General features: G+C 40.7%; 1 protein-coding gene across 4 annotated transcripts in view; it reads right to left on the reverse strand.

Annotated features, from left to right (window-relative positions):
- Positions 1 to 352: 352 nt before the first annotated feature.
- The window catches only part of KIAA1210 (KIAA1210 ortholog), a 55,812-nt gene continuing 30,708 nt past the window's right edge, over positions 353 to 25,456 (reverse strand). For all 4 annotated transcript variants that reach the window (XM_014955367.1, XM_014955368.1, XM_014955370.1 and 1 more), the window contains 11 exons: positions 24,609 to 24,685; positions 20,148 to 20,316; positions 15,391 to 15,520; positions 12,575 to 12,733; positions 11,450 to 11,515; positions 8,758 to 8,970; positions 7,619 to 7,721; positions 4,926 to 6,521; positions 4,030 to 4,181; positions 3,635 to 3,740; positions 353 to 928 (listed from right to left, as the gene is read on the reverse strand). In XM_014955367.1, the coding sequence (XP_014810853.1) occupies positions 756 to 928; positions 3,635 to 3,740; positions 4,030 to 4,181; positions 4,926 to 6,521; positions 7,619 to 7,721; positions 8,758 to 8,970; positions 11,450 to 11,515; positions 12,575 to 12,733; positions 15,391 to 15,520; positions 20,148 to 20,316; positions 24,609 to 24,685 (2,944 nt within the window). In that variant the 3' untranslated portion in view covers positions 353 to 755. The remainder of the gene's footprint in view (positions 929 to 3,634; positions 3,741 to 4,029; positions 4,182 to 4,925; positions 6,522 to 7,618; positions 7,722 to 8,757; positions 8,971 to 11,449; positions 11,516 to 12,574; positions 12,734 to 15,390; positions 15,521 to 20,147; positions 20,317 to 24,608; positions 24,686 to 25,456) is intronic.

The raw sequence follows: 25,456 nt of genomic DNA on the forward strand, positions 1-25,456 counted from the left end.
AAAGGGCTTTTTTTTTTTTTTTTTAGTAGAATGCCTGAATTATCCCAAATTTCCAAAGGTGTAACCAAAAGCAGAGAATATGCTAGAGTGTGGTGGTTTTCTAGTGCATGGGAAAGAAGAGAAGGTGGGTGGCTCTGGGCCATTCCAGTAGGCATCGATGAACAAAACACAAGACCCAGCTTGTTGTGACTTCAAGCCACCCAAAAGCCAGAATTACTCCAACTCACAAAGCTGTTTAGATGCTATAATATCACAAAATAGATCCATTAACAATCAGCAGCAAAGTCAGACTGCCTATCCCAGAGTATTAGAGAAAGAAGTGTGATGACATCAATGCCCATGAGTCATGATGTGTCAGTGCCCAGCATTGTATCTATTTTATAGCATACATTAATTTCTTAGCCGAAGCCACATTGCACAAAATACTGTACGGTCTACGGGAACTTTAAAAACATATTTTGCAAGGGAAATGTTTCAAAAGCCTGAAGCATGTCTTCTTAGAACATCACTGTCAAATGCGTAAGGATATAACAAATTGATCAAGTTTTCCTAGTATTTCGTAGTAGGAAATGCTCAGCTTCCTAATATTTCAAATTAAGCCCGCAATGGCATTTCTTCATTGTGTATTTACATACAACAGTCTGATCAAAAGTTTTAAGGCTCTTATTTCTCAAATAAAAGGTCACAGTAAAGAAGTGATTAAATGGAGTTAATGCAGCTATTGGCAATACAAAGAAGGAAGTTCATGTCATTTGCTATTGTACAATCTGGGGCATTTCACTCCATGCTTTAGCTTTCTTCTTGGCCAGGGATAGCCATGGTGGTTCAGCGGGGCTGCATGGTGTCATTGGCAGGTTAGAGGAGTGTCTTGTTTCCTTTTCAACAGCAGGAATCACAGATGCTTCCTGAGCAATAGGTCCAACTTTACCTGCCAACAACAAGATATCCATCACTCATCAAAAGGCTGGAGAGTCGAAAACTCAGTTTCTGCCAATAATATTTCCTTCTGTCTAAAGCAATTGTTTTACAGCCCTGAATGTTTGTGACTCAAAAATAAGTCAGAGGAATTATTAAACTGGGTATTGCTAGCGTTGTCTGGTCCAGCTACACAATGGTGAGGACTAGTTATTGCAATGGAAAAAATGATATTAAGCTGTTAGTGAATAAGCCGCCCATAAAATAATCTTCTCTTCAGTCCCAACAGCAAGTGTCTAAGCCCTGATAAATGAAGAAGTTCTTCAAAATTCTTCAAGCACATGGAGACTGTAGCCCCAGGTACTTTTGTAATTCATATTCTTGGCTAACTCATCTCTTAATCTTTTCAAACTCTTAATTTCCATGACAGTGCACAGCAAAGAGTTTCACAGGCTTATTCTGCTCTGTGACTGCAATAAAATCTAGGAATAAGACTCCTGAGTATGAAGGAAAATGGAAACAAAATATTTGCAGGGCAAGGATCACCCCAGGCTTACTGTGGGGTTAAAAGTAACTGGTATCCGTTTGTCAACACTGAGAAGTCTTAAAGATTATTTTTCAGTCTTCCCTACTGGCAGAAATACTGCTCCAGCAGTATTATTAAATACTAGGTAGGGATAAAACCAGTACTTTATGTTCTTGGACTTGTAAGCCAAGTAGGGGGGATTCTGATGGGGCTAGGTGTTCCTCTTCATGGCAGCCTAACTCAAGCCTGTCATCCTCACAAAGAATGGAGGAATACAGATAACACTCCTTGTATGGATTTAGAAAAGGCCTCCTCCATCCATCTTGTTTGAAAATTTTCAAGATTCATGTCTTCAGACAGCCAGCCTGGAATGGGGTGTCACACAATGCAGCCCTGAACAGATGAAGCTCTCATTTCTCAAGACACAGTTCAGAAGTCTTTCAAAATCGTTGTCTCTCTGTCCATTTCAATCCAGGAAGTATTTAATTTCTGTCTGTAAGTCAAACTGAGAAAATTCAAACTTTTTCTCATACTTGATTAGCCTGTGCATGGCATGTGGGCAGGCATGATGAGGCTGCTGTGCTCTGGCACAAGAACAGAGGCCACATGGGGACTTAAGCAATGTTAAGTATGAGAAGCTTGATCTTAGTTGCACTGAAATCAATGGAAAATGTCCATCAGCTCCATTAGTCACACTCCTGAGCAAAGCCAAAGGAGTAAACTATCCATTAAAAACAGGCTGCAGCTCTACATACACAGCAAATTTTTCAGAAGTATCTGAGGTGATGTAGGATTTTAAGTGTTACTGAAATTTTGCTTTTGGAAATGAATTTTCACGTTTTAGGAGACTTCCTGCTTTATAATAAGCAAAAGTGAGTCTAAAGTCCTTTGCATGCTCTTAACAGCACAAGACTTTGTAAGACAAAACGAAACTGGCCTGTAACAAAATCCTTTTTCAAAACTATTGTATTTTAATCACACACACAGAGTTAGGCTGGCAACTGACATCAGAGCCTCTCTGTTGGTGCACATTCTCAGCTGGTCAGCTACCTGTAGTAACGGAGAAAGCTTATTTTGTAACACCTGCAGATTCAAAAAGGGGTAACAGCTCTATAAGCAACTACTACAGGGAGCAGGCACAGAGGCACCCCCTAATATCTCTAATACAACAATTCTGGATTCTGGTGAATTTTAAGGGGAAAGTGGCCAGGTGCATGTGCTCTCCCTAAACAGCATCACTTACTGACAGCCTCAGCGACAGGGACCTGAAACAGAAAAGCCACTGCTCTGACACAGTGGGGTATTTCTTATCTTCTTAGGCAGTATCTGAAATCAATAGCTTTCAGCTAGCACAATATGCTTTTACAGCTGAAGAACCAGCTTATCTATATCTAGCTGGAGCGTGTCTCTGAGGTTTGGCACCACACTGAGTAAGCAGGGAGGGATAAGCTGCAGCCCAGCAGTAGCCCTGGAAGAGGTATGTGAGTCATGATGTCTGAGTCACCCTCTTCCTCTGCATCTTTCTATAAAGAATCACAGCTAACAGGGCAGGAGAGGGGCCATCGAGACTCTGTGTTCACCTGAGGGTGGAACTGACTCTACCTAAATTATTCTTGATGCATATTTATCTATTAAACACATCCAGCAATGGAAACTGCACACACTCTGCAAGCAATCTATGCTATTCTGCACTTCACTACTCCTATTGTTAGAAAGTATTTCCTCATGTCTAAGCTAAACCTCCCCTGGTGCATTTTAAGCTCATATGGAGCATAAAAACTAGTCTTGTCCTCTGCAGCAAATTACATTGTCTTCTCTAGACTAAACAACTCCACTCCCATCAGTATTTCCTGGCTGACTGGAGGTCTAGAAAAGTTTTTTTGCTGCTCTCTTCTGGACACTTTCCAACTTCAACTGGTATTCTTTAGTACTGACCTTTGCCAGTAATTAATCACCATACTGTTTATATGCCATTCCACGAACTGGCAGTGGAGATAAAAGTTTGTCACTTGCTTTGTCTGCTGAGTGAGGAAGCCAATATATGGACTTACATGCAAACTAGAGTCTGAGCAGGCCTTATATAAAGTGTGCTGATTATCAAAAAGGTAGCTATCTCCCCCCATGACCTGCCACTCGCACCACTTACTGGTGTAAACTGTAGCCACTGCGTAAAGATGTAAAGAAAGAGATTACCTGCTGCAGCAGACACACTGGTCTTCATTTGCGTTTTCTTGTCCTGAGAGCTCAAGCTGGAAGGCATATTCTTCTTCACTATGTTCTCACTAGCATGGATCCCTTGCTACAAAAGGAAGAGAGAAGAAAAGAATGGACCTAAGAAACCCACTGGCTGCTGGCACTCATAAAGCTTACCCTGGCAACATCTCTAAACCTGACTGCGAAAATGCAGCAAAAGCCAGACAAGGATGGTTGGGGACATCCTGTGGGAGGGAGGGAGAAGGCAAGAAGGAAGACAGCTGCTACAAATACAGGGTTATTTCACATGCAGGCAAGTTATCCTCTCTCTCGGTGTGCCAAAGTACTCAATCTGGTGCAGAATTCACATTATGCAATATTACTTAGTACTCTACCTCCTCTTGATCCACTTTGGTCAAAGCTTTGTCTTCAGCTTTATGTTCTTTGGCAAGAGGGTGGTCCTGGAAACCCTTTTGTTTTAGTTTTGCCACGGAGACCCAAGCTGGTTCAGAGGAAGCAGTTTCTGAATGTGGAGAAGAGACTTTTTCTACAGAAGAAACATTTTTGAAGTAAAGAAGGGATTTAGGTCAAATCAGTCTGAAGCTAATGTTTTGTGTTTTAAATCCTTCAGCATCTGTAATACCCTTTGAACAGTGCAGAGATAAAATTACCTTCCCTGATGATTTTTTCTTGGCAATAACTGTTTTTCTGTTTATTCTGGAGTTTTTGACCTGACTGTGCTTCCGTTTAAGTCAATGGCAGAACTCCCACTGAGATCATTGTGAACCGGATTTTGCCTTTGAAACAACATCCTTACATTGCAGATTAAATGAGTATGATAACCATTATTTTTTCATGTATGCAGTAAAATACAGGCTGCCTTTTTACTTTTAAACATTTTAAATGAAGTGATTGTAAAAAAAAAACACCTAATGCAACTCCTAGTTAAGGTTGAGCAGTCTGGAAAATTAACTACAAAACAGCACCAAGTTTTAAAAAACTGAGTTAAAACTGCAACTATATGCACAAGTAGGCCGTACCAGAAATGTTTCAGAGGCCCTTAAGCTATTAATCTGTTGTTATTCTTGCTGGAACACACCCCTCATTAAGATAAACCAAGAATGCTCTTGACTGGCCAAGTCATCAAGCCAATTAAATTATGGTGCTGATGAACTCAAGGCTGAATTTAGTCCATGTCAAGAGGATTTTTATCTTTTGTTTGCACTCTGCTAAGGTTTTCCATATGACCACTGTTTTCTACAATGTTTGGATAAAAATATATCATAAATACCTGAAGGTTTATGACCATTTTGCTTCTTTGCCACTTCTTCTGATCTTGTCTTGGGAGGACTTTTGTCTTCTAGGAGATCTGTTTTTTTAACAAATGATTTTGTGCTGACAGGAATGCCTGGAGGTTGCTTCCCAGTGCCCACTGATTTCTGATCCTCCTTAACTGAAGCAGAAGCAGCAGTGGGAACTGCTGAAGAGGTCAGCTTTGGATACTCAGCGTGGCTTTCATTCTGGTATTTTAGTAAGGAAGATGTCCTCCTTAGTTTGACCCCAAACGGGTTTTCAACATTTTGTGCCTCATGGTGAGCCCACTCCATAGAAGAATTCAAATGCAAATCACTGTCCTTACAATCTCGATCAAATCTATCTGAGTTGGTTTTTGCTGATTCCTGGATGACTGCATCAAAACGCGTGTGTTCTTTTGTCACTCCTTCAAACAACTCTGGTCGTATAGGGGACGTTGGAGAACTTCTGTTATAGGAATCTTCCTTTGAATTTGAACCCCCTGAGAGAGATCTTTGCCACGCTGGTGCAATGGTAAATCTGACTGGTTTAGCAGCAGCAGTCTTCAGTGGACTTTTTACATTGTCATCTGAAGATCGACTGTCTTCCACTGTTTTTCTGTGAGAAGCTGTACTGCTTATCTGGTACTCCTTACTGTCATCATTGGAAGACATATTACTCTTCAAGCCAGCCAAACTTGAAGAGGCAAGACATCCAATGGAAAGTTTTTCAGAAACGTAGGAGGGGTTGTCCTGCTGACTGCCTTGGTTACCCTTTGAAACAGTTTCTGCTTTAAAACATACTTCCAGTTTTCTGGGAGGTAGTGTGCAACCTGCTTCTGAGACAGATGCAGCAGCGTCTCTGTTTTTTTCTGCACTGCCTTTGGATGACTGAAATTCCATTTTTTCACAAGTTTCTTTGTCATTTCTTGTTCCTGAACTGTTTTCAGGCTTCAAAACAGCCACTGTCTTGATGTTAGAAGATGACTCTGAATCGGCTACTGCAACCTGTGAAGTGCTTGGTGCAGTATCTGAGACAGCGTGGTTAGAATGATTCTCAACAGTATCCAAGCAGGCTTCTACTTTGCCAATGAACAGTGGACCCCCCTTTTCCTGGTCTTTGATGTTTGAGTCCACAGAATCTAATGAAGATTTTTGTGCAACATCTTCCAATATATTATCTATGCCCTCTCTTTCCACACCATTGCTAAATAAGCCAGCCGCTAGTATGTCTGGAAACGCAACAGCTTCTCCTTCAATTTGTTCCAATTTTGGAAGTGCAGATACCTCAGTATTGGTATTTTTCTGATGTAATTTCAATTCATCAGCAGACTCATCTGAACAGTACGACACTTTTGCACTGTGAGGCTCCTCCAGGTTCACCGGGGAAGGCTCAGGTCTCAGAAGGGGTGCAGCTCCCTTATAGTGATGGTCCATATCTGGAGGGCATGCATCCTCTTGCAGCAAAGCACAAGAGACTTCTGGCACAACTGTGGAATCACAGGAGTCACGGGTGGCATCAGTGGGACTTTTTACACCTGCCATCTCATTAGTACCACCTCCCTTTGCGGAGTGTCCCACCTGGGCTGGTAATCCTACATTAAACACAGGAGAAGAGTGTACACTTAAAGGTTACAATTCAAGCACCATCTGCATTAGTAATTCATTGCAGATAGTGCAGTCATTTAGCCTGAGTTCCCCATGTACGGGCACCATTGTCTGGCAAATAAGGTTGTTAAAACCGTATTGAGAAATGGACTGTCCAAGTGAAGAGATTAATCAAGTTTTAGTTTGAACACACATAATCCCAGGAATAACTGAAAGATTTTGTCTGCTTAAGTTGTATCAAAACAGTTACTGTTTAGTTCTTTTCTTGCATACCCCTCATTGTATGCCAGATTTCACTAGACATTTCTTCATGTAAATGCCTTGAAAGGCTACCTAGAATGATCTGGAAGATTTGCTGTACTTAAGCAGAACATTTCAGCATCAGGTAGCTCTGACTCCTGCAGCTCCAGCAGGACTGCTGAACAACTGGGTAGCTTACATGTGTCTGCACACACAGTAACTCTCACGTGTGACAGCATCAGGTCCTGAGTCTGCCCTAACAATAAAGTGCCAATGTTCCCACCACACTATAGAGTTACCATCATCCAGTGCAGTTGTAATGCAGTGCTAAAGAGAAAAGTCTTCTTTTGGACACTTTGGAGAATTTAATTTCTCCAAGCAGGAAAAATTTACAATTACAATTGTGTTACCACTGGCAACTAGTTATTATTCAAGTGATAAGGGGGTAGGTGGCAAGGGAAGATCTAGTAAACACAAGCCAACTAAAGTCATCTTACACACACAGCAGATATAACGCTGAGGTTTAGGTCTTTCTGAGTTTCGAGGAACTCAGATCCCCAGTCAATGAGATCTAGCCAAGGGTGTAGCACAAGTACTTCTGAACATGGTACCTTCACCTCATGTATTTTTTAATGCTGTTCTCAAAGTTTACCATTTCAGCACCACTGTGTTGAGTGGAGTAAGTGACCTTTTACCATTGTAACACTTTAGCAGCCAGGATTTGTTTTATTATATTAAACCAGAAGATGCCTAGTCTGAAAGGACTTAAAATTCAAATAGGTCCTGTCAGCCTCATGTAGAAGAGTTCAAGCACCCAAAGTAGCAATACATAAGGCTTTATTACCTTCCCAATCACTTTTATGCTGGTCACACTCAAGTAATTCTGTTGAATTTCTTTTCTTTTCTGGAGTTGCAGCAGGACTTGCTTCATTTTCCAGCTGTTCCACCTAATGAGGTGCAGTAAGATTTCTTAATTTAAAAATGGTGCACAGAATTTGCATTTTATACACACATATGTTTACGAATACTCAAAACATAGACCCAAACCCCTCATCCTGTAATTTACTGGCACTGTGGGTAATGTTCTATTCCAGTTAAGAATCTAGAAACAATTCATGTTCAAAATGTCAAAGGCAGCCCATTGATCTCTCTTGAATCCGAATCATTCCAGGATTGACATATTCTGAGTGAACAAGTAAGACATCACGCAAGCTACCTGCATTTCTGGTATCTCTGATTGACACTCCACAATTAGCTTTTCTCCTTCGGCACTGTAGTTGTACCAGCTGCAGCACAAAGAATATTCAGCAAAGATGCTATAAGGCCCAAGTTTCCAAGAAAACCTCTTTTCGTATTACACCCATCCTGAATTTCTCCCCCCCCAGCTTTCACTTCTAACTCCAGGATAAATTTTCATGCATGTTTAGCAGATGGAGAGATGAACAAGCAATAGAGAAGCTTTAGTCCTTATTTCTCCTGCACTCCAGCTCAACAAACTTTTCTATCTGCTGAACTTTATCTTCACAACGTGTTTCCAAGAAGCCAGGATGAGAAGCATCTCATCTTAATTTCCCACATGCAGAGCCACATTCCTTCCCAAAGTCCCTTACTCTTTCCTTTGACGTACAAAGAATTAAGTTAAAGCTAATCTGAAATTGTTTGTAGAAACAGACTTCGGCTTCTTTAAAATTGAAAACTAGCTTTTCAAACTACACGAATGCTTTTAAGAGTGAAGTGTAACCCGCAACTTTTTTGGCTAAATAAGAAAAACCAAAGTTTTTTTTTCAGCTTCCATGATATTGAAGATTTCTGGGTCTTTTTTCATTAGTGGATTGGTGGAAAATAGGTGCTTTTCCTTCTTCCAGTGGAAGAAGAAAAAAGGAAAGGGAATGTGGACAGGAAAGAAAATGTAAAAAAAAATAATAACTAAAAATTCACATCCATTTTCTTCTATGCAGTGATTCTTTTCCAGCAAACACCTACCTGGGGAGGTTGCTGAGTCTTGTTGGTAAAGCCTTTCTGTTTCCGGGGGTTGATGGCAATCCTGTGCCGGGCTGCGGAGGTGTCCAGGCAGCCGAGGGGACTGGCAGGGATGGTGAAGTCAACGGGGAGGAAGCTGCTGCCTCGTGATCTGGGGGCCCCCGGAGTGGCAGAGGATGAAGGACTGATGGGCCTGGAGGAAGCTCCTGAAGGTATCTGTAAAACACAAACACGTCACTATACATTTTGCTTGGCTTCCCCATATCTCTGAAACAATTCCTTTGCGACCTCATTCCATTTCAGATGCCTGAAACAGCTGTATTGTTGGACATAAATCCTCACTTTAAAACGCATGCCTAACGTCATCTCTGCATAGAGATTGCTCAGCTCTGTGTGGTCAGTTGTATGTTACACAAAAGTGAGAAATACCCGTCTCTCTCTCTCCCATAGTTAAGAGCCTCAGCCTGCCCTCTTCCCAGTTCCTATCTGAAAAACCATTTGCAATATATGCATGCACCAGCAGGAGACACTGGTGCAGTTTTTATAGCTGCCTTTTCATCCCATTAATGTGACACATTGCCGGAATTTATCATTAAAAAGCCACAAAAGTAGCATGGATGCTTTCTCCTCATTATCTCTATTTCTAAGAAAGTTGCCATAGCCACTTTGCTCTTTTAATATCAAATGTTTCTCTCCAAAAAGTATCCCAGAAGCATCTTCCAGACAGTGATGTGGATCTCACTCCTGCAGCAATCTGCTCTGGGGAACTAAACAGCAGTAACCTTATATTATGCTATCAAAATAAAGAGTTTTCAGAAGTGTTTGTAGAGAAACCCCTAAACATGCAGCTTGACTGGTTTTGCTACTGTTTTGAAACATAGACCAGATTTTCTGGAACACTTGCAAAATTTCATAGCCACGTCAAACAAGCTTCATTCAGTATAACATACCTGCTATTTTGGCTTTGGTCATAAAGTTAGGTGAAACACAGCCATTTAACTGTGCTTTGAATCTAGATTTTAGTTTTGTTTAAGCTTAGGACATAACACAGCATTTAAAACATGTAAGCTGATGAAGTTTTAAATATCATGAAAGCATCTTCCCATCTGACCTATAAAAATTGTTTGTGTACATTGCTTCGCGTTTAAGGTAGCTAAAACTAATTTCCTTATTCTCCCTTGGATTTAGTTCCTAGATCTGAAATAAACCACAACAGAATGTATTATGACAGATACAGACTCTTCTCATGAAAAATTTAGACATTGTGAAAGAGAGGAAGAACACAGCTAATAAATAAGCAAACTATTGTCATAATTCTACAAGATTAATGATAAACCTGTAAGGATCACTAGAACTTCCAAAATAGTAACATGGTTACTAATTTCTACATAGAAACTCATCTGCCTTTCAATTATAAAATTACAGTTGTGCTTATTTAATATAAAAACACCTGAAGCTAGTGTTTGAGCTACTGCTGTAAATACATGGTAAATACCCTACTCCACTGAGGATTCAGGGTATTTTTTTCCTGAACACTGACAGTTGGTTTCTTCTCTCAAAGACTGTAGAGCAGACACAAGATTTCCACATCAGTGCTTAAGTGTAAGATAAATTTGATGTTTGTTGGTTATTGGGCAGTTGCAGGAGCCTGCACAAGGAGAATGCTGCAGCCAGGAGGCCTGTTTCCTAAAGAGTGTTTGTGTCAGAACACTGTCCTCAGCCCCACAAGCTGAGACTGTTTTGCTTTTAATTGGTCCGGGTAGAAGATGCCAACAAGGAAGTTAGATTTCCGTAAGGGCTATCTGGCAAAGGCAGGGAAATGCTGGTTAATGTCTCTGTGAAGTCACTTGCTGCTCACTTTGAGTGACAGCCTCACATTTAGCTTTAGATTAGTCAGAAAGTGGGTATTTATAAATGTGGAAGGCACTGAGAAGTTACAAGGTGATGACACATCAGGGTTTCACGCAGAGGTGACAGCAGCATGAAGCTCTTGGAAAACCCAGTGAAGCAGCACAGGGAAAGAAATGTAACTGTTACCTGCAGCAAGATCAATATAATAGTAAAATGTAAACACTAGACTGTGTGTAACTTCAGATTGCTTAGGATCTAATGTTCTTTTTCCTTTACTAAATATACAACATTGGTAAATGGAATAACTGGTGTGGATTTCTTGGTGCTTTTCATAATCTCCCTCATCTTTGAGATGAGGTTATTCAGTTTTACAACTTGTGTTCTGCTAGTGTCAAAAGCTACTGAAAAAAATGATGGTTATTTAGGAAAAGGGGTTTTATCTTAGATAAACATATTGGCAGGTTTTCTTCTGATCCAAACTGCTGACTAAGCAAAATACTTGGATAAAGGAACATACACACAGCCAGATTCCTACTGAGTTGGGGAGAAAAATGAAAAGACTTTAAGTGGGGAATTCTGTGCAATATAGAAGAGAGAAAAAAAAATTCTCCAGTCTCCGTCTTGTCTCTGCAAGACTGAAAGAGCTCAAAGACCTCAGAAGTGGATAGAAAAGGGCTTTTTTGCATTGAAAGAAAAAAATAGTATGCAGGTTTACAAAATGGAGCATTTTAGTCTTTTGATCCCTAAATAGATTAAAAATAATATATATTATTGTACTAACTCCGTGCAGACACCACACACACTGCCTCAGGAAAGTTTATTAGCAGGAAAAGTAGCTATTTACCTGTTCATCTTCACTGTCTGTCCCGCCTAAACTCAAAGAGCTATGACGCTGAACAGGGTTGGAAGACTGTGGGATAAAATAAGGAAGAGGGTAAGTCAGGGGAAGTATCACACTGAATTATCTAGGACTGGATATCCAGTGCTAGTTATAAGAAAACACAAGAGGAAAGACAAAGGAAAGGTCACTGAGTCCCTACCTCCCTAATTAGGTTTCATTTGTTAATTGGGGATCAAACATAAAATAGGGGAGCTTCATCCTGCTATGAGATATGCAATGAAGGTTGAGCACAAGGCAACACATTTTAAAAAGTTATTTTGGCTTTTTTTTTTTAAGATCTTCAAATTTGCAAATGTTCACATGCTCACTTAAGTCCAAAATCATGCATCTGCTGCGAGAAGGCAATTCTTAAGAAAGAAGGTAACTTAAACCTCCTCTGAGTCCCCATCAGGACCTGTTCTCCTCAGATTCATAGGATTGCCACTTTCCTGTCAATTCAACTAATATTGCCATGGTTTTGATCTATTTAATTCCAAAACCAGTAAAATTTGAAGAGTCTCTAGCAGTTCCCACTATTTTTATTTTCCTTGCTAGCTTTAAAACACCCAAAAACTCTTCCCCTTTCATAGGTGCAGGAAACTGACAATCTCTGTGCCTCTTTGAAGCAAGAAGACATGGGAAGTTTGTTTGTGCAGTGTGAGTACCTCAACTTGTTCTTGGACTGGAAATGGAACAGTCACAGTAACACAACACTCACCTGTGAATAACTGACTTTTTACACTTTCTGCCAGACAGACCTGCCAGGAGAGACCGCCTTGCCCAAAGGCACTGAGTGTTGTGTATCAACTGAATTTCTCTCCTCTTTCCTTAATGATATGGGTCACAACTGCCCCAGCACTGGTCCTCACAAAAGCATAGAAAATTGTACTCAGAAGGGATATTCATGAGGCCACTTCCTAGGTATCCTTCACAGTGACAAGTCCACAATCCACCTAGGTAATTTGTTCTAGTTCTGACTGATCCGTACCACCAGTTTTTATCACAAGTAAGCAAAAAGGTCTTCCCCTTCTCTAAACAGATTTTATCTTTTCTGTACAGGTGGTCACTAAAGTGACATAATGATTATACCTTGCTTGGTGAATCTGTCAGAACTTCATGAAGGGTTGAAATTTCAGGAGGGCTTCTAGGTAAACCATCATCTTCAGAAACAGCACCTGCATCTTCCAGTTTCTTTCCAGTTATAACAAGAGGAGGTGATCCAAGTCTGATGCTCTGCTGCAACTGAAGCTGTGGTTGAAAAGAAATTCAGAATTTAGACTTCCAATGGCATTATTTATAGGGGACATTTTGGACGCATTTCCCCCAGTTGCTCCCATTAGGCATGTAGAATATCTTAGTTAACAGATATACTCAAAGAAACAGACCATTTACAGAAAATAGCCATTAATAACATTTTATTTAGTTACATTCATCAAAGACTCATCATTAGAACTGGCTTTGGTACAAAATTAAAATATAAATCAGTTTTATTCAGTAAGTTGGCAAAGACAGAAATTTCACCATTCCAGAAAATTTACAGCAGTTTAATTCAGTTTAAATTTAAAACTTTAAAAAATTCTAGATTTAATTATTCTTGAAATAATTCCATGTATCCAGGTGTCCCAAGTAGTTACACAACCAGCAGAACAAGTCAGTGGTTCCCAACCCCAGGTTTATGTGGTCAGCTTTCCTTCACAAAACCTTTCCAAATATTGAGAGCTTGTCACAACTCTCTTCTGCACAAGTGGCTGGGAATTACAGAATGGTTGGAAGGGACATTAAAAAACATCTAATTCCAACCCCCCTGCCATGGGAAGGGATACCTTCCATGAGACCAGGTTGCTCAAAGCCCCATCCAACCTAGCCTTGAAAACAATTTAATTCAGCAGAATACAAATAATAATACAAAGACAATTCAATTTCTGGTCCACCCTAATTAATTGCATGTTAATTTTCCCCAGTATCACATCCTGGTCCTGTCTACAGCAAAAATGATAATGACAGCCAGGAACAACTTTGTTTGTAAAGGAGTACAGGGATTCTTTTCCAAGATTGCACAAAAGAATGCTCTGGCAGGCCCTAACTCTAGAAAAATAAAACAAAGTCTGCAACCTCACAAGCAGCCAGATGTTCCCTCAAACTAAAAAAGTTCAGATGTCAGGAAACACCATTACTAAAATTCTTGGCTTAAGTCTGTCGGCTCTGTCAAAGCTGGAATAGAAACAAGGTCTGAACAGAAACTTTGTCCTTCAACTAAAAACGTTGCAACTGAATATTCCCAAGATAAATATGCAGACCTGTTTTTTCTGTTTCTGTGCTTATTAAACCAGATTGGGAAATTCTATGCTAATTATGTGCTCTTCTACAAACTATGCATTCATATATATCTCTGTAAAATAGATCTAAATAGCTGCCATTCTTATTCAGGAAGATTCATTTGTAATGTAATTTCTATAGATCTAACAGCCACGCTGGGTAGCACAATGTCACTTTTTGATCTGCCAGTGCCCCAGTTCAAACAGCTTTCTTGCCCTCTTAGCCGCAACAATCAAAGAGGTATCTGATCCAATATGATCTGCAAAAGCAGGACTGATGACAAACTGCACAAAGATTGCAGTGTACGAGCAAAACAAGGCATACAACATACTTCTGCACTCCATGGGGAGGAAAATACAGAAAGTCAATTTTGATTTTCTCTCTTCACAACTTCCCATCTTTGATTTATTAAATTTATGACATGCAGACAGCAAAGGGTTATGAGGGGAACTCTGAATTTACAGTCTGTCTTCTACTGGCAGAAGTTAATTTACATTGCTAAGAAAATAACAGCTTTTATTAGTGCTTGGCTTTTATTCTGACAAGAGTCAAGCTCACAGAAAAAGGCTGTCTTTCATTGCTATAAAAATAGTGCTGGTAGTATTACATTGCCATGCAGGATGATGGATGGATGAAGAGAGGGCACAGTGGACTGGAGATAGCATGAAAAGAGCTTTTTTCCCCAACAAAATTCTGCCACATATATAAACAAGATTTCTCCTGCTACTCTTATTATGCAAAAAATACCCTGAATTGAAGCTTAGCCTATTTTGCAGTCCTATGGAGGAACAAGTCCCTCTGTGCATCTTCTATTACTTAACATGTGATGCAATTGTGTTTTGCAACATGAAGCTCACACTGAGCAAAGGAAGAATTTCAATGGCCTTTGGCTGCCTTATCAATGGTTTGGTTTCAGTCTCTGGAAAAACCTTAAACTTTTATCTCAATGCTCTGAGCTCAGCAGTCATTTAAATGCAATTAATATAACGAATAGTTGATAAAGGAGCTGTCAAGGAGGGTTCAGTATGTGCCTTGGAGAAGGAAATGACCTAGCAGAATACAGTATCCCTTGCTGGCAGAGATCGGAAGAATAATGACATAAATAAAGCTGTCACTAAAAGTGCCCTGACATATCCATCATCCCACACACTTACACAGCTGTTGGTGCTAGTATGTACAGTGAAAACATCATAGCCAGAATTGCCAAAAAGAATAACATATATATAACAAAATATGTAAAGAATAACAGTGTAAGGTACACATTACAGTATAAATAAATGGCCTTAAGCCAAAAGCAGTGGCTACGAAGTAAAGAATGGAAATCCCATCGGATGCTCATTAAGGAAATTTTCTAAAGTCCATGAACTGGATTCATGGCACTCACATACTATGAGGCTTGGGCAAGGCTGAAAGAACCAGGACTACTCAAGGATGCAGCTTTCAAGAAGAAGAAAAGACCCACAAGTAGTGGCTTTGAACACTTTAGTCAACAAAATCTTAAGGCACACAGCAGAAGAATCAAGCAACAGAGTTTCCTAGGAGTCAGCTAATAAAAAGCAGCACCACGAATGAGAGGAAGATGTTCTCACCTGCAAAGTTTTCACTCTTCCAGGTATGTTTTCCTGAGACAACATGTCACCTGCCACGCTTCCCGGTGCAGACTCAAAAATGAAGACGCTGTCATGGGACAAGGCTTTGTTTCCCATGCTTCCTTTGGGCCTGGGAAGGAAGGAAGAGTGGTCAATGCACACAGTATAGCCCTCCAACACTTCCCTGCACTACTTCACCAGGGCAGAGGAATCATAAAGAGGCCAGGGTGGGATGTACCTCACTTCATATTCCTGCATATTAGCTGTCTAAGGTGTTCACTGCTAGCTCCTTTGATACAGAAGGGAGGAAGAAACACTTCTTAGTATGCTGATCAAATACAGGTGTCTCTTTTCAGATGTACTCATCACCTGCATTGAACACACAGGCCAGTTTCTGTGGACTAGAGAGGGAGTCCAGGGTGACTAGGTCAGATGAAGGGATTTAGTTGGATGCATGCCACCCTGAGGGACGTCTACAATGCAGAGCGGGGGGGGGGGGGGGGTACCCTGCTGTCCTTTGGTGGGAATGTGCTTAGCATGAGACATTCAGGATACAACCTTTGCAGCCTGGTGTGTGTCATACTTGTCAAAGATTGTGGATTATTTTTCCTCTTCTTGCAAATGTGGGCAAAAAATGTAACTCCACTGAATTAACAAACCTGATTCAAATCCTCTCAGGTCCAGCAATAAAAACAGTTCTGTTCAGCTATATCATGAACATTGCCAGATCCCAAGCATATTAAAAAATGTAGATGGGACGAGTGTCCATGGCCACAGTTACACACCTATCTATGGCCAAGTTAAAGTACCCAGGAAAGATATTCCCACTCTGCTTCTGGGTGTTCAGCCCAGTGAAGCTCTGGTGAGTTCCCACAACAGCTGTTAACTGAGCTGTAATCAACTGGGACTGATTGGGGTTGGGCTATTAACTTGTGCAGGACATATTTTGCAATTGGGTGGCATGACAAGGAAAGCTCCAAATCTTTTATTCACCAAGTTCCACCAGCATAGGCAGGCAGTGTCTCTACATTACTTTGTCCAAAAGACCACAAGGATGGCCTCTACCAGGATTTCATCCTAGCACTTAACTGGAAAACAACAGAGCATACTCATGTTGTTGGACGCCAGCCTCATAACCCACAAGTTACAAGGATTCCTTGGCTAAGCTGCCGTGCAGGCAACGCTCACTGCCTCTGAAAGTTTGACTCTGGGTAACAGGATGATTAGGAACAGAACTCTGACAAAGAAAATCCAGTAAATCTAACTCTTCTGCAAGGAAATCAAATAGAAGAGGTCTCTGCTGTTTGTCTAACCCCCAGATTCTTTTTTTTTTTTTTTTTTAGGAGAAAGCCCTGAAAGACTGTGAACTTTCATAAAGTAAATACACCATCTAAAAAAAACCCAAACAAATGACTCTTCTTCCTCCTGCATCTCCCTTCTTTACATCTCCAGAGACAACATCTCCTTTGTCTGCTTGACTAATCCTCCTGCTGCCCCAAAGGTGTAGTCAGTTGGTATGCAGTTATGCCAAATTTCACAGTAGGGCAAAATAATTTTGCTCTATGTTTATGTTGTGCTGAAGACAATCTGAGTTCTTTCTCCCACAGCACAGAGTTCATGCTTCCTCCTATTATATGTAATAGTTAATGTCAGTGTCAGTTGATAAGACAGCAGCACTGCACACAAGTAAGGCACTTGCCTTATTTCATCATTAGAGTGAATGAAGCCATCCCATCTTTTTGTGTGTTTGATTTTAGAGTCCTTTTCAGCATGAAAGACACTCTACATGGGCAAGACATAATTTTACTGCACTTAGAAAGACAGTGTCACACAGCTTTTATTTACCATAATGTATATTCATTGTTTGTTAGCATATCTTATTTACTGCAAAGAATGCACGTGCATTAAGATGTATCAACCTTTTTATTTGGGGATTTCCTGCTTTCTTTTCTTGGAATTCATCAGCAGAAAAAGCAGAGGTTTCCTTGTTCTTGAGACTGCCAGTACAAGATCTGTTTCTTTCTCTCTCTGCATACTTATCATATGTGTTTGCAAGAGAATTACTGTATTTTCTTCTGGCAGTCACAAAAAAAGCTTTGGATTAAAAATAGAATTAACTGCAGCTTTAGTACAGATGAGTCTCTTATGTGCAAATATACATTCATGTGCAATTCCAGGCAGTGTATTTACATTTGTGCTGAAGCTAAAGATGCACTGTTAGTTAAACGCCCAGATGTTTTAGCCACTGTATCTCCACACTGATTTCCCTATACAAATGCTCAATTCATTCTTGTGTAGTGACACGTGAGCTGCCATGACTGAGGAAATGATGGGACTCTACAGCCAGCAGCTGTAAAGCTGCTCCTAAATTCATCATGGCCTGTGCTATCTTCCACTTATTATTGCTGCAGCTCCTTTTATTAGTGTTTGAGGTAGGAGGTGACACAGTTCCTTCAGGCAGCCATTCTCTCAAAAACAACTGCAGCCTGCCAGAGGAGTGCGTGTTCATTACAAAGACCAGCCAGTTTTACATACTGTCCCAGGAGTTTTTCCTGCTCAAAGCTTTTTAACAGGAATAAGGCTATTTGGGACCCATTTTTCTCTATTTAAGGTCTTTTGTCCTTTTGATGATACAGAAAAGAAGTTGTCCGTGGCACATTCTTTAACTTTGCCATCAAGGCTTTTTCATTTCCATTCAAAATTCATGCCACTCGGAAGATAAAGGGGCAGTGGCATATAATGCTCCTTTCCCTTTCGCAGATGCCAAATCCCATTGATTCCCTACAGCACCTTGATATCTGGGCACATCCCTTTGGCTGTTACAAGACCCATTGGTTTTGGTCTCTGGTTAGTATTCAGAAAAGTTAAATTTTAAAAGCATTATGTGGTGTTTTTTTTTAAAAAAAAAAAAGTGGAAAAATAGAAAACCAGTACTACTGCCTCAAGAACAAACAAACAGCAGCATTGTTCTAGGACTGGTTTTTATATTCTGCATGCCAGAAATCGCAAAGCTCAGGATCCTGCTATAAACCCTTCACAAGTCGTATTTCCACTGGCTTTCAGGATAAGGTTTTCCAAAGGATTATGTTGTTCATTCTCTTTAGATACTTACAAAGCATGCTTATATGATGCAGGGTCTGGACATGTTATGGTTTTCAAGTAGCACAAAAATATCCTCTAATTTTTTTGGATAATCCATCTAATCCTATCTCTAAGAGAAAAAACAGAAGGGTTTTATTCACTTCCTGATCTCTGATCTTGCAAAACAGTTCATAATCACTGGAGGATAGTGCTGAGATAAACAGCAATTGTGCTTGAAGTACTTGGTTAAGGGCAAGAGAAAGAGTTCACACCCACACTGCCTCTGGAGCAGACAGCTAATTTTAAACCAGATCCCTCCAATGGGCTGATGGGGTAAACTCAGCCGTTCCTAAGCCTTTTGGACCGGGTTAGCTGAGTCACTCTAATTCCCCTTACCCCAGGGGACTGGTTGTGTGGTCACTTACTCTGTTGCTGTTATGCTAACAAACAAAGAGATTGTTGTTTCACTCCCAGATCATTTCCATGATGCAGTTGCACAAACACAACAGAGAGAGTGGGAAAAGGTGAGGCAAGGAGGAACAAGCACCCATGAGAAAGTTAACACCTAGAAACTGTTCCACCAGAAGAAACTTCATGTCCAGCTCCACCAAATGCCCTATTTGATGATACAAAGCATTTGGCAGCAACGCTGATTTCAGCATGTCATGCTCTATTCATTCCCTCTGCCACTCTCATGCCCATCCAAGGTCTCCTCCAACACTGCAAAGCGTAGAAGGTTTTGTCACACTTTGTTAGTCTGCAGCTCCACCACCTGAGACATAGGGTATTCCAAAGAGATGCCTGCCTGAGGAGCTACCAAGGGAGTATGGGCAGGCTGAGGAGCTGGAGAACAGCCAAATTATAGGCCGCCAGATACCAATCCATGACACCCCTGGCGAGAGACATACTATGTTCAGAGGGTTGTCCCACCCCAGAGTCAGTCAGAGACGTGCAATGGAAGTGCTGTGTACCTTGATGGTCTAAGGTTATCAGCGAAGCACTGCTAGGAGCGCAAGCTAAGAGCTTGTACTACACTACCTGAAAAAAATGACAAGCTTTTGAACTAACATCATTCAGGGATCTGAGAATTGCTCTGGACACACCTTAAGGACTTGTAAACCTCACTCACAGGGAAAGCCCCTCAGGGGTAGCTACCACAAAACTAGAGGCCCTCAGTTGTTATCTATACCTAAATGGCTATATAAGGAAGTTAAACTGGCCATTTCATACCGATAATACACCAAAAATACTTGTTTCCCTTTACCTCAGCCGTGATGGAGGGCACTATTTATACTAAAAAACAGCAACACAACTTCACACATGTTCTCTGTACTAGTGCTACTCAAATCATTGTCCTTATATAAAGTTTCTGCTGATCAGACCTTCCAGGACAGGTTTCAAATGCTAAAACCAACCAAAACAATCTGGGCTATCTGCAGTTTTAGACTAAGAGGTCAGATCACTCCTGCCCCTGGCTGCCCTCCCCCTCCTCTCCAGGCTGGCTTTTGAAGCACTAGCAAAGAAAGAGGAAATTCTTGGAATTCCTTCATCAGCATTAGGGCTTGTTTTGCACAAACTTGGACAGAGGTTGCTCCTAAGGGGCCAGCTCATGCTTTCATCCTACTGCTGTGAGAGGTCTGCTTTTATTTATTTATTTTCCTTCCCCACCAGCTTACCCAGCCTCCTTCGGTGAATGAAGTGCAGTTGTGTTGAGCACAGAGATGCTGACATCGCTGCTGGACTGGCTAGGTTTTAAATTACTCTCCCCCCTGGGAGGTGGAGGCTCTTTCCTTTTCTTCTTGGCAAAGAAGTTCTTGAAAGTCTGAAATTTGGATTTTTTCTTTCCTGCAACATGAGAAAAATGAAAATTTATGGAAGTTGGAGGTGTTGCTTAGCTTGGAGAATGTTACCTCTTAAATTCTAGAGGAAACCTCAAAGCTAGAGCACCCCATTCAGTTTTAGTCAGCTCCTTTGTAAATAATTCAGTGTTGGAGTCCAGTGAAAGGTGAAGCTGCAGTTCTTACATTTGCTGCCTATAAAGCAACACTGGCATTAAACTGACAATAGTGGTGCCTACTTAGGTTCCAGTTTATGAAAAATGCACCTTCTATAGAGAATGTATCTACCTACAACTGAGCAGTGATCATGCCTATCATACATCAATAAAAAAAAAAAAAAAAGTATGTCAATGTCTTTAACTGTTATTGTTCTTTACTTATCTCGGTTTAGTTCTGCTTTCTCTTTACTCAGTGCTGTAAGGAGACAACACCTGAAGGATATTCAACATTTGGCAAAAATACTGAAACCGGTGAAAGAATTTATAAACTCTAAAACCAAAATATCTGTTTCCACATTAAACCACTGCCCCAAAATAAAATCAACAACTCCTCCAAAGACAATGGAGAAAACTTAAACTAAGACACTGCCCTGCAGGACATGAAACCCCCAAACATAGCAACCCTAAGAACACAATTAGAAAACTGTTAATCTCATTTCAGATTTTCCATTGTCCAAATGAAAAGAAATACAAAAAGAACAAAACAAACCATACAAAACATCATTGACTTCTTTCATTTTTAATAACCTAAGATACTTGAACATTCTTATTTGTATTTGCTTTTGACACACAAGTGCTGCATTTTGTCACTGACCCTTACATTGAGGGCTCAGTTTGGAGTGGTTTGGGCCAAACTATTGTACTGAGACCCCTGTGATTGACTTAAATACATATGCAGAGCAATAACATCACTGCATATCTGAGCCAAATTCATTGTTCAATTAATACTTTACAGCAGTTGGCATAATAAATGCTCACAGCTGGAGGATTCCTTCATAAGCAAGGCATTATTTCAACACAGTTATTGTCCTCTCCCAGCAATGATTTAGTCGGCGATGCTCTGTCTCAACGTGTGCCCTGTACGTGTAGGGATCCCTGCCAATGGGCCTTATCTGGGCTGAAACTGTGCCACCACACAGCTGCATCAGACAGTAGCCACTTTGAGAAACAAACAATGATACTGAGATCTACTCACCCTGTCTCCTCCCTGGTCTCAAGACCAGTGCCAGCACCATGCATCAGGACGTACAAGGATACTGCTACACTGTCCGGCACGGACTAATGAAACAGCCACCTCTCTGCAGAGCAGAAGCATCCAGGGAAGACCTGTACTTTGCTCTTCAAGTGATTTGGGCTGTCACTGAGATCAAATTATCTTTCAAACTATGTAGAGCAAAACTATCAATGGATTCCTACTCATCTGAATAATAATGGGTTGTGGCACTTCTATGGAGGGTTTATCAGTGGAAGACCTTTTCATCTTATCGGGCAGTAAGTGAATGAGTCACAGAATACATACAGGTTTTATTGCCTGTCCCAGACTAGGAGCTGACCCTAAGGGTTTTGGATTTGTTAAGGCTCTCATGCAGCTCAATTTGTTTCATGCCGTGCCCAAAGCAAGAACTGGTAAGAGAAGACAGGACACACAGCAACCAGAAGGCCATAGCGCCTCTCAAATAAAACAAGTGTGTTGAGTGTCTTTTAGAGAGTCTTCAGAAATGCCTCCCTGCCACTACTTACATTCATCAGCAATTAGACAATGTATATGGTATTCTCCCAGGAAACTTGTCAAAGTTGAGTCGGTTTATTTTACATCAGCAAAACAAAAGATTGAAAAGTTTCATGAAAGCAGTGCCCCAAAATTATCAATTCAGCAATGTCTGCTAACACAGTCCAATGACTCAAAGAAAAAAATAGCACACTTTGCTATATGCAGAGAGGTCTAAAAGCAGTCTAAATGAAAAACAAAGACATTGTCATGTACACTGGTCAGCTGACAGCGGTATGGACAGAAAGCAAGTTTGATTCTAGTGCAAGTATTACTGATGACCTTAATTAAATGCTGGTATTTCAAGAGAACCAGGGGAATGTTTTAAAAAAAAAACCAAAAACACACAACACAATAACAACAAAAAAAGAAGTGATTCTAAGGACATTTAAGAGAAACAGACGTCAGTCCTACCACAAAGGATAACATTGCCAAGGTACTACTCCAAATACTTGTTTAGATCAGAAGTGCTGCTAACTTTAGAATGGAGCTCATGGAAAGGATTTGCAAACACTGCCAATGAGTAGACCTCAGCTGGCACAGGACAACATTTGGGTATCAGTGTGCAACAGAGTCCTCTGATGCAGACACATCGGTCACTTCAGTGCCTTCTCTAGCCTCTAATTTTTTACTGATGTGCAGGGCACACCCGCTCCAGCAATAATTCCTCTTCAGCCGTGCTCTGCTCAGCAGCATGCCTTCAGCTGTTTCAGATGAATGGGAAAACAGTAAGTTTCCCTGTGATTCCAGAAGATGGGCACTTGCTATATTATTATACACAAACAGATAAAATCAGTACTAGACACTTAGTGCCACATGCAGATGAAAACTGTGGGACCGTGCTATGTGAGAGCATTTGGCAATAAAGATGTGGTCCAGAAGGACGCTGTTCATATTTGTTTCCTGGTGCGAACAGTTACGCACTGGTTTCGCGCACCATTAAAAGGATGCCACATTTAATTTAATGGTGCCTACATTTCAGTGCACTGTTAAGTATCCCAACGTATCGCTAAATTAGTTGAGTGCTCTACGATACTTGAACTAATAATATACAAGAGGATCTTATTACTTTAAATGGAAAAAATTCATTGCATAAAAAAAAAATCCAGTCAAAGCAAGGAGAGAACACCCAAGCTCGAACAACTATGCCTATTCTCCCTTTACCCACTGATGAATAATTACTCATAATTTTTGAATTCTTAATGTTACCAATCTTCAATTGTATTGCACTAAAAGTAAAAGATTAAAGGCTACTGCCTTAAAAAGCAAAAGCCTTCCTAAAAATTAGTTGCTTATGCTAACTATGATTTAACCCACTATAACAGAAAACGAGCAGGAGTAAGCATTTTGCTTTCCCTGTAAAGTTTGTTCATTCTGTATTTTTTAGCCTCCTGGAGCCTTTACATGACAAGCCAATTAAAGCTATGAAGAGGTGCGGCAATCCTACATTACATGGGAAGTAAACCAAAGATCCTGAAATGGCTTTATCCAGGTCCAGTCAAATGTCTCTTAAATACTTCAGCAATAGCCCTGCAGCCTTTAACTTTTTAAAATTTTGGTTCAGTTATATTCCTGGTGTTCAGGAATATTCCTGGTGGTTTTAGGGCCAACACCAGACAGCAAGCCATCTCCTGCCTTCCCTCTCACTCTGGTCAGAAGTCGATTCATTTTCTGAATCTTCTAGTGAACCCAAATACAAAATTTGCATGCATGGGTTTCACACAAGTTCACCAGGGTGCCATAGATAGCACTGGACTATGCAATAAACCATATTATAAATTTAAGAAACTGGCTGCTGCTGTGCATCCACCCCTATCTATCTGCCACGCAGAGTCCAACCAACAGTCGCTTTGCCATTTGATTCTCTCTTCTACCAATGTTCTGATAGTGGTAAATGTATTTCTAAAGGATAAAGCAAGATGACATTTGAAACACAAACATTTAAGATGATTGTGAGACATTAGCCAAAGAAGAGAAAAAAAATCAAGTGATATGACAACCACTTCTCCTGAAATGCCTCAGCCATGACGCTATTCTTCACATTCACCTACCTCCTCCTCAAGAATAGTCTGAACACTGGGAAAGGGGATTTCCTGTCATCAAGACAAGCCTTTGGCATAAGTAAGATATTTTCCTTTCTTGCCTATTGTTCCATTCCCTCATGGCTGTGTGCATCAGCCCATGCCACTGGATTAAAGAATAAGTAACAAATAGTTGTCTGTGGCCAGAAGCAGAGAATGAGGCTGCCGTGCGGGTACTGATACAGTATGCACAGACAGAGGCTGGCTGTCAGGCTCAGCTCCCATCTCTGGAGCATCCACCACAGCGAGCACAGCAATCAGCCCTTCAAGCTCTAAAGTCTGTTTTTGAAAATCCAAGCTAGAATAGGAAAAGAATATCCCCCATCAGCCATTTTTTTACACTACAAAAAACACCACAACATCACAAAACACATCACTACAGACCCCCTGATCTGAAGAAAATAAATCTTGACTTCCAAATCAGCTATAGATTCAGAGAACAACTGCTTACCCGTGCATTCTTCAATTGTGTCTCCCGTTTCAGGTGACTGTGTGACCACCGTTGGCCCTGTTGCCATGATATAGTCACTGAAATAAAAATGAAAGCATCAGTTAAATTTCAGTCCACCTTCCCAGCAGAATGTGGTCCCACCCAGCATGAAGGAACAGCCTGGCTGGATCCCTTCAGAAACTGCATGCCCAAATGCTTATTACAAACGTGGCTTGCACACTTTCTTGCATTTCAGCACAGAGCTTTCCCTCATTTTTCAGTAACGCTTATTTCTCCGGGCAAAACTAACAAACCAATTGAATATCTTGCCAGTACCTCTCCCTTTTTAGGAAACCAGGATCAAAGTTTGCATTAATGAAAGATGTCATTAAACTTGCTCAGCAAAGGCTGTAATGCTTCCCAGTCTCAGAATAATGAACCTTTATGATTGCTCTTTGCTAGACTGACAGCTCCATGCTACTGTAAAAAACATCTTAAGTGCTCTGCTGCAGAGAGTTCATGTATTACAGTGTCCTCACAGCAGGCACCAGGCTAGTCTGTCAGCATTATTAAAATTAGTTAAGCATCAGCACTGAAGCATCATCCTGGGCTATGCTACATTTGTGGAAACCAATAGATCAAATTTATTTTGGATCCAGTGCAATCAGCTTTTAGCCACAAGCTTTGAAACCTTATCGCAAGCAGGGCTATTGATCAACCAAATTAGCTGATGGCATCATCTTCCTCCCTGATGAAAACAAAAGTTCAGCCTAGTTTTAAGATCATTCAATGTTAACTGGCTCCACCTTGTATTTTCCAAGACTACTAAATGGGCGTCTGTCAGAGACAAAGGAAATAAGCAGCAGACC

Source organism: Calidris pugnax, unplaced genomic scaffold (assembly GCF_001431845.1).
Source record: "Calidris pugnax isolate Ruff unplaced genomic scaffold, ASM143184v1 scaffold38, whole genome shotgun sequence".
Classification (NCBI taxonomy): Eukaryota; Metazoa; Chordata; class Aves; order Charadriiformes; family Scolopacidae; genus Calidris; species Calidris pugnax.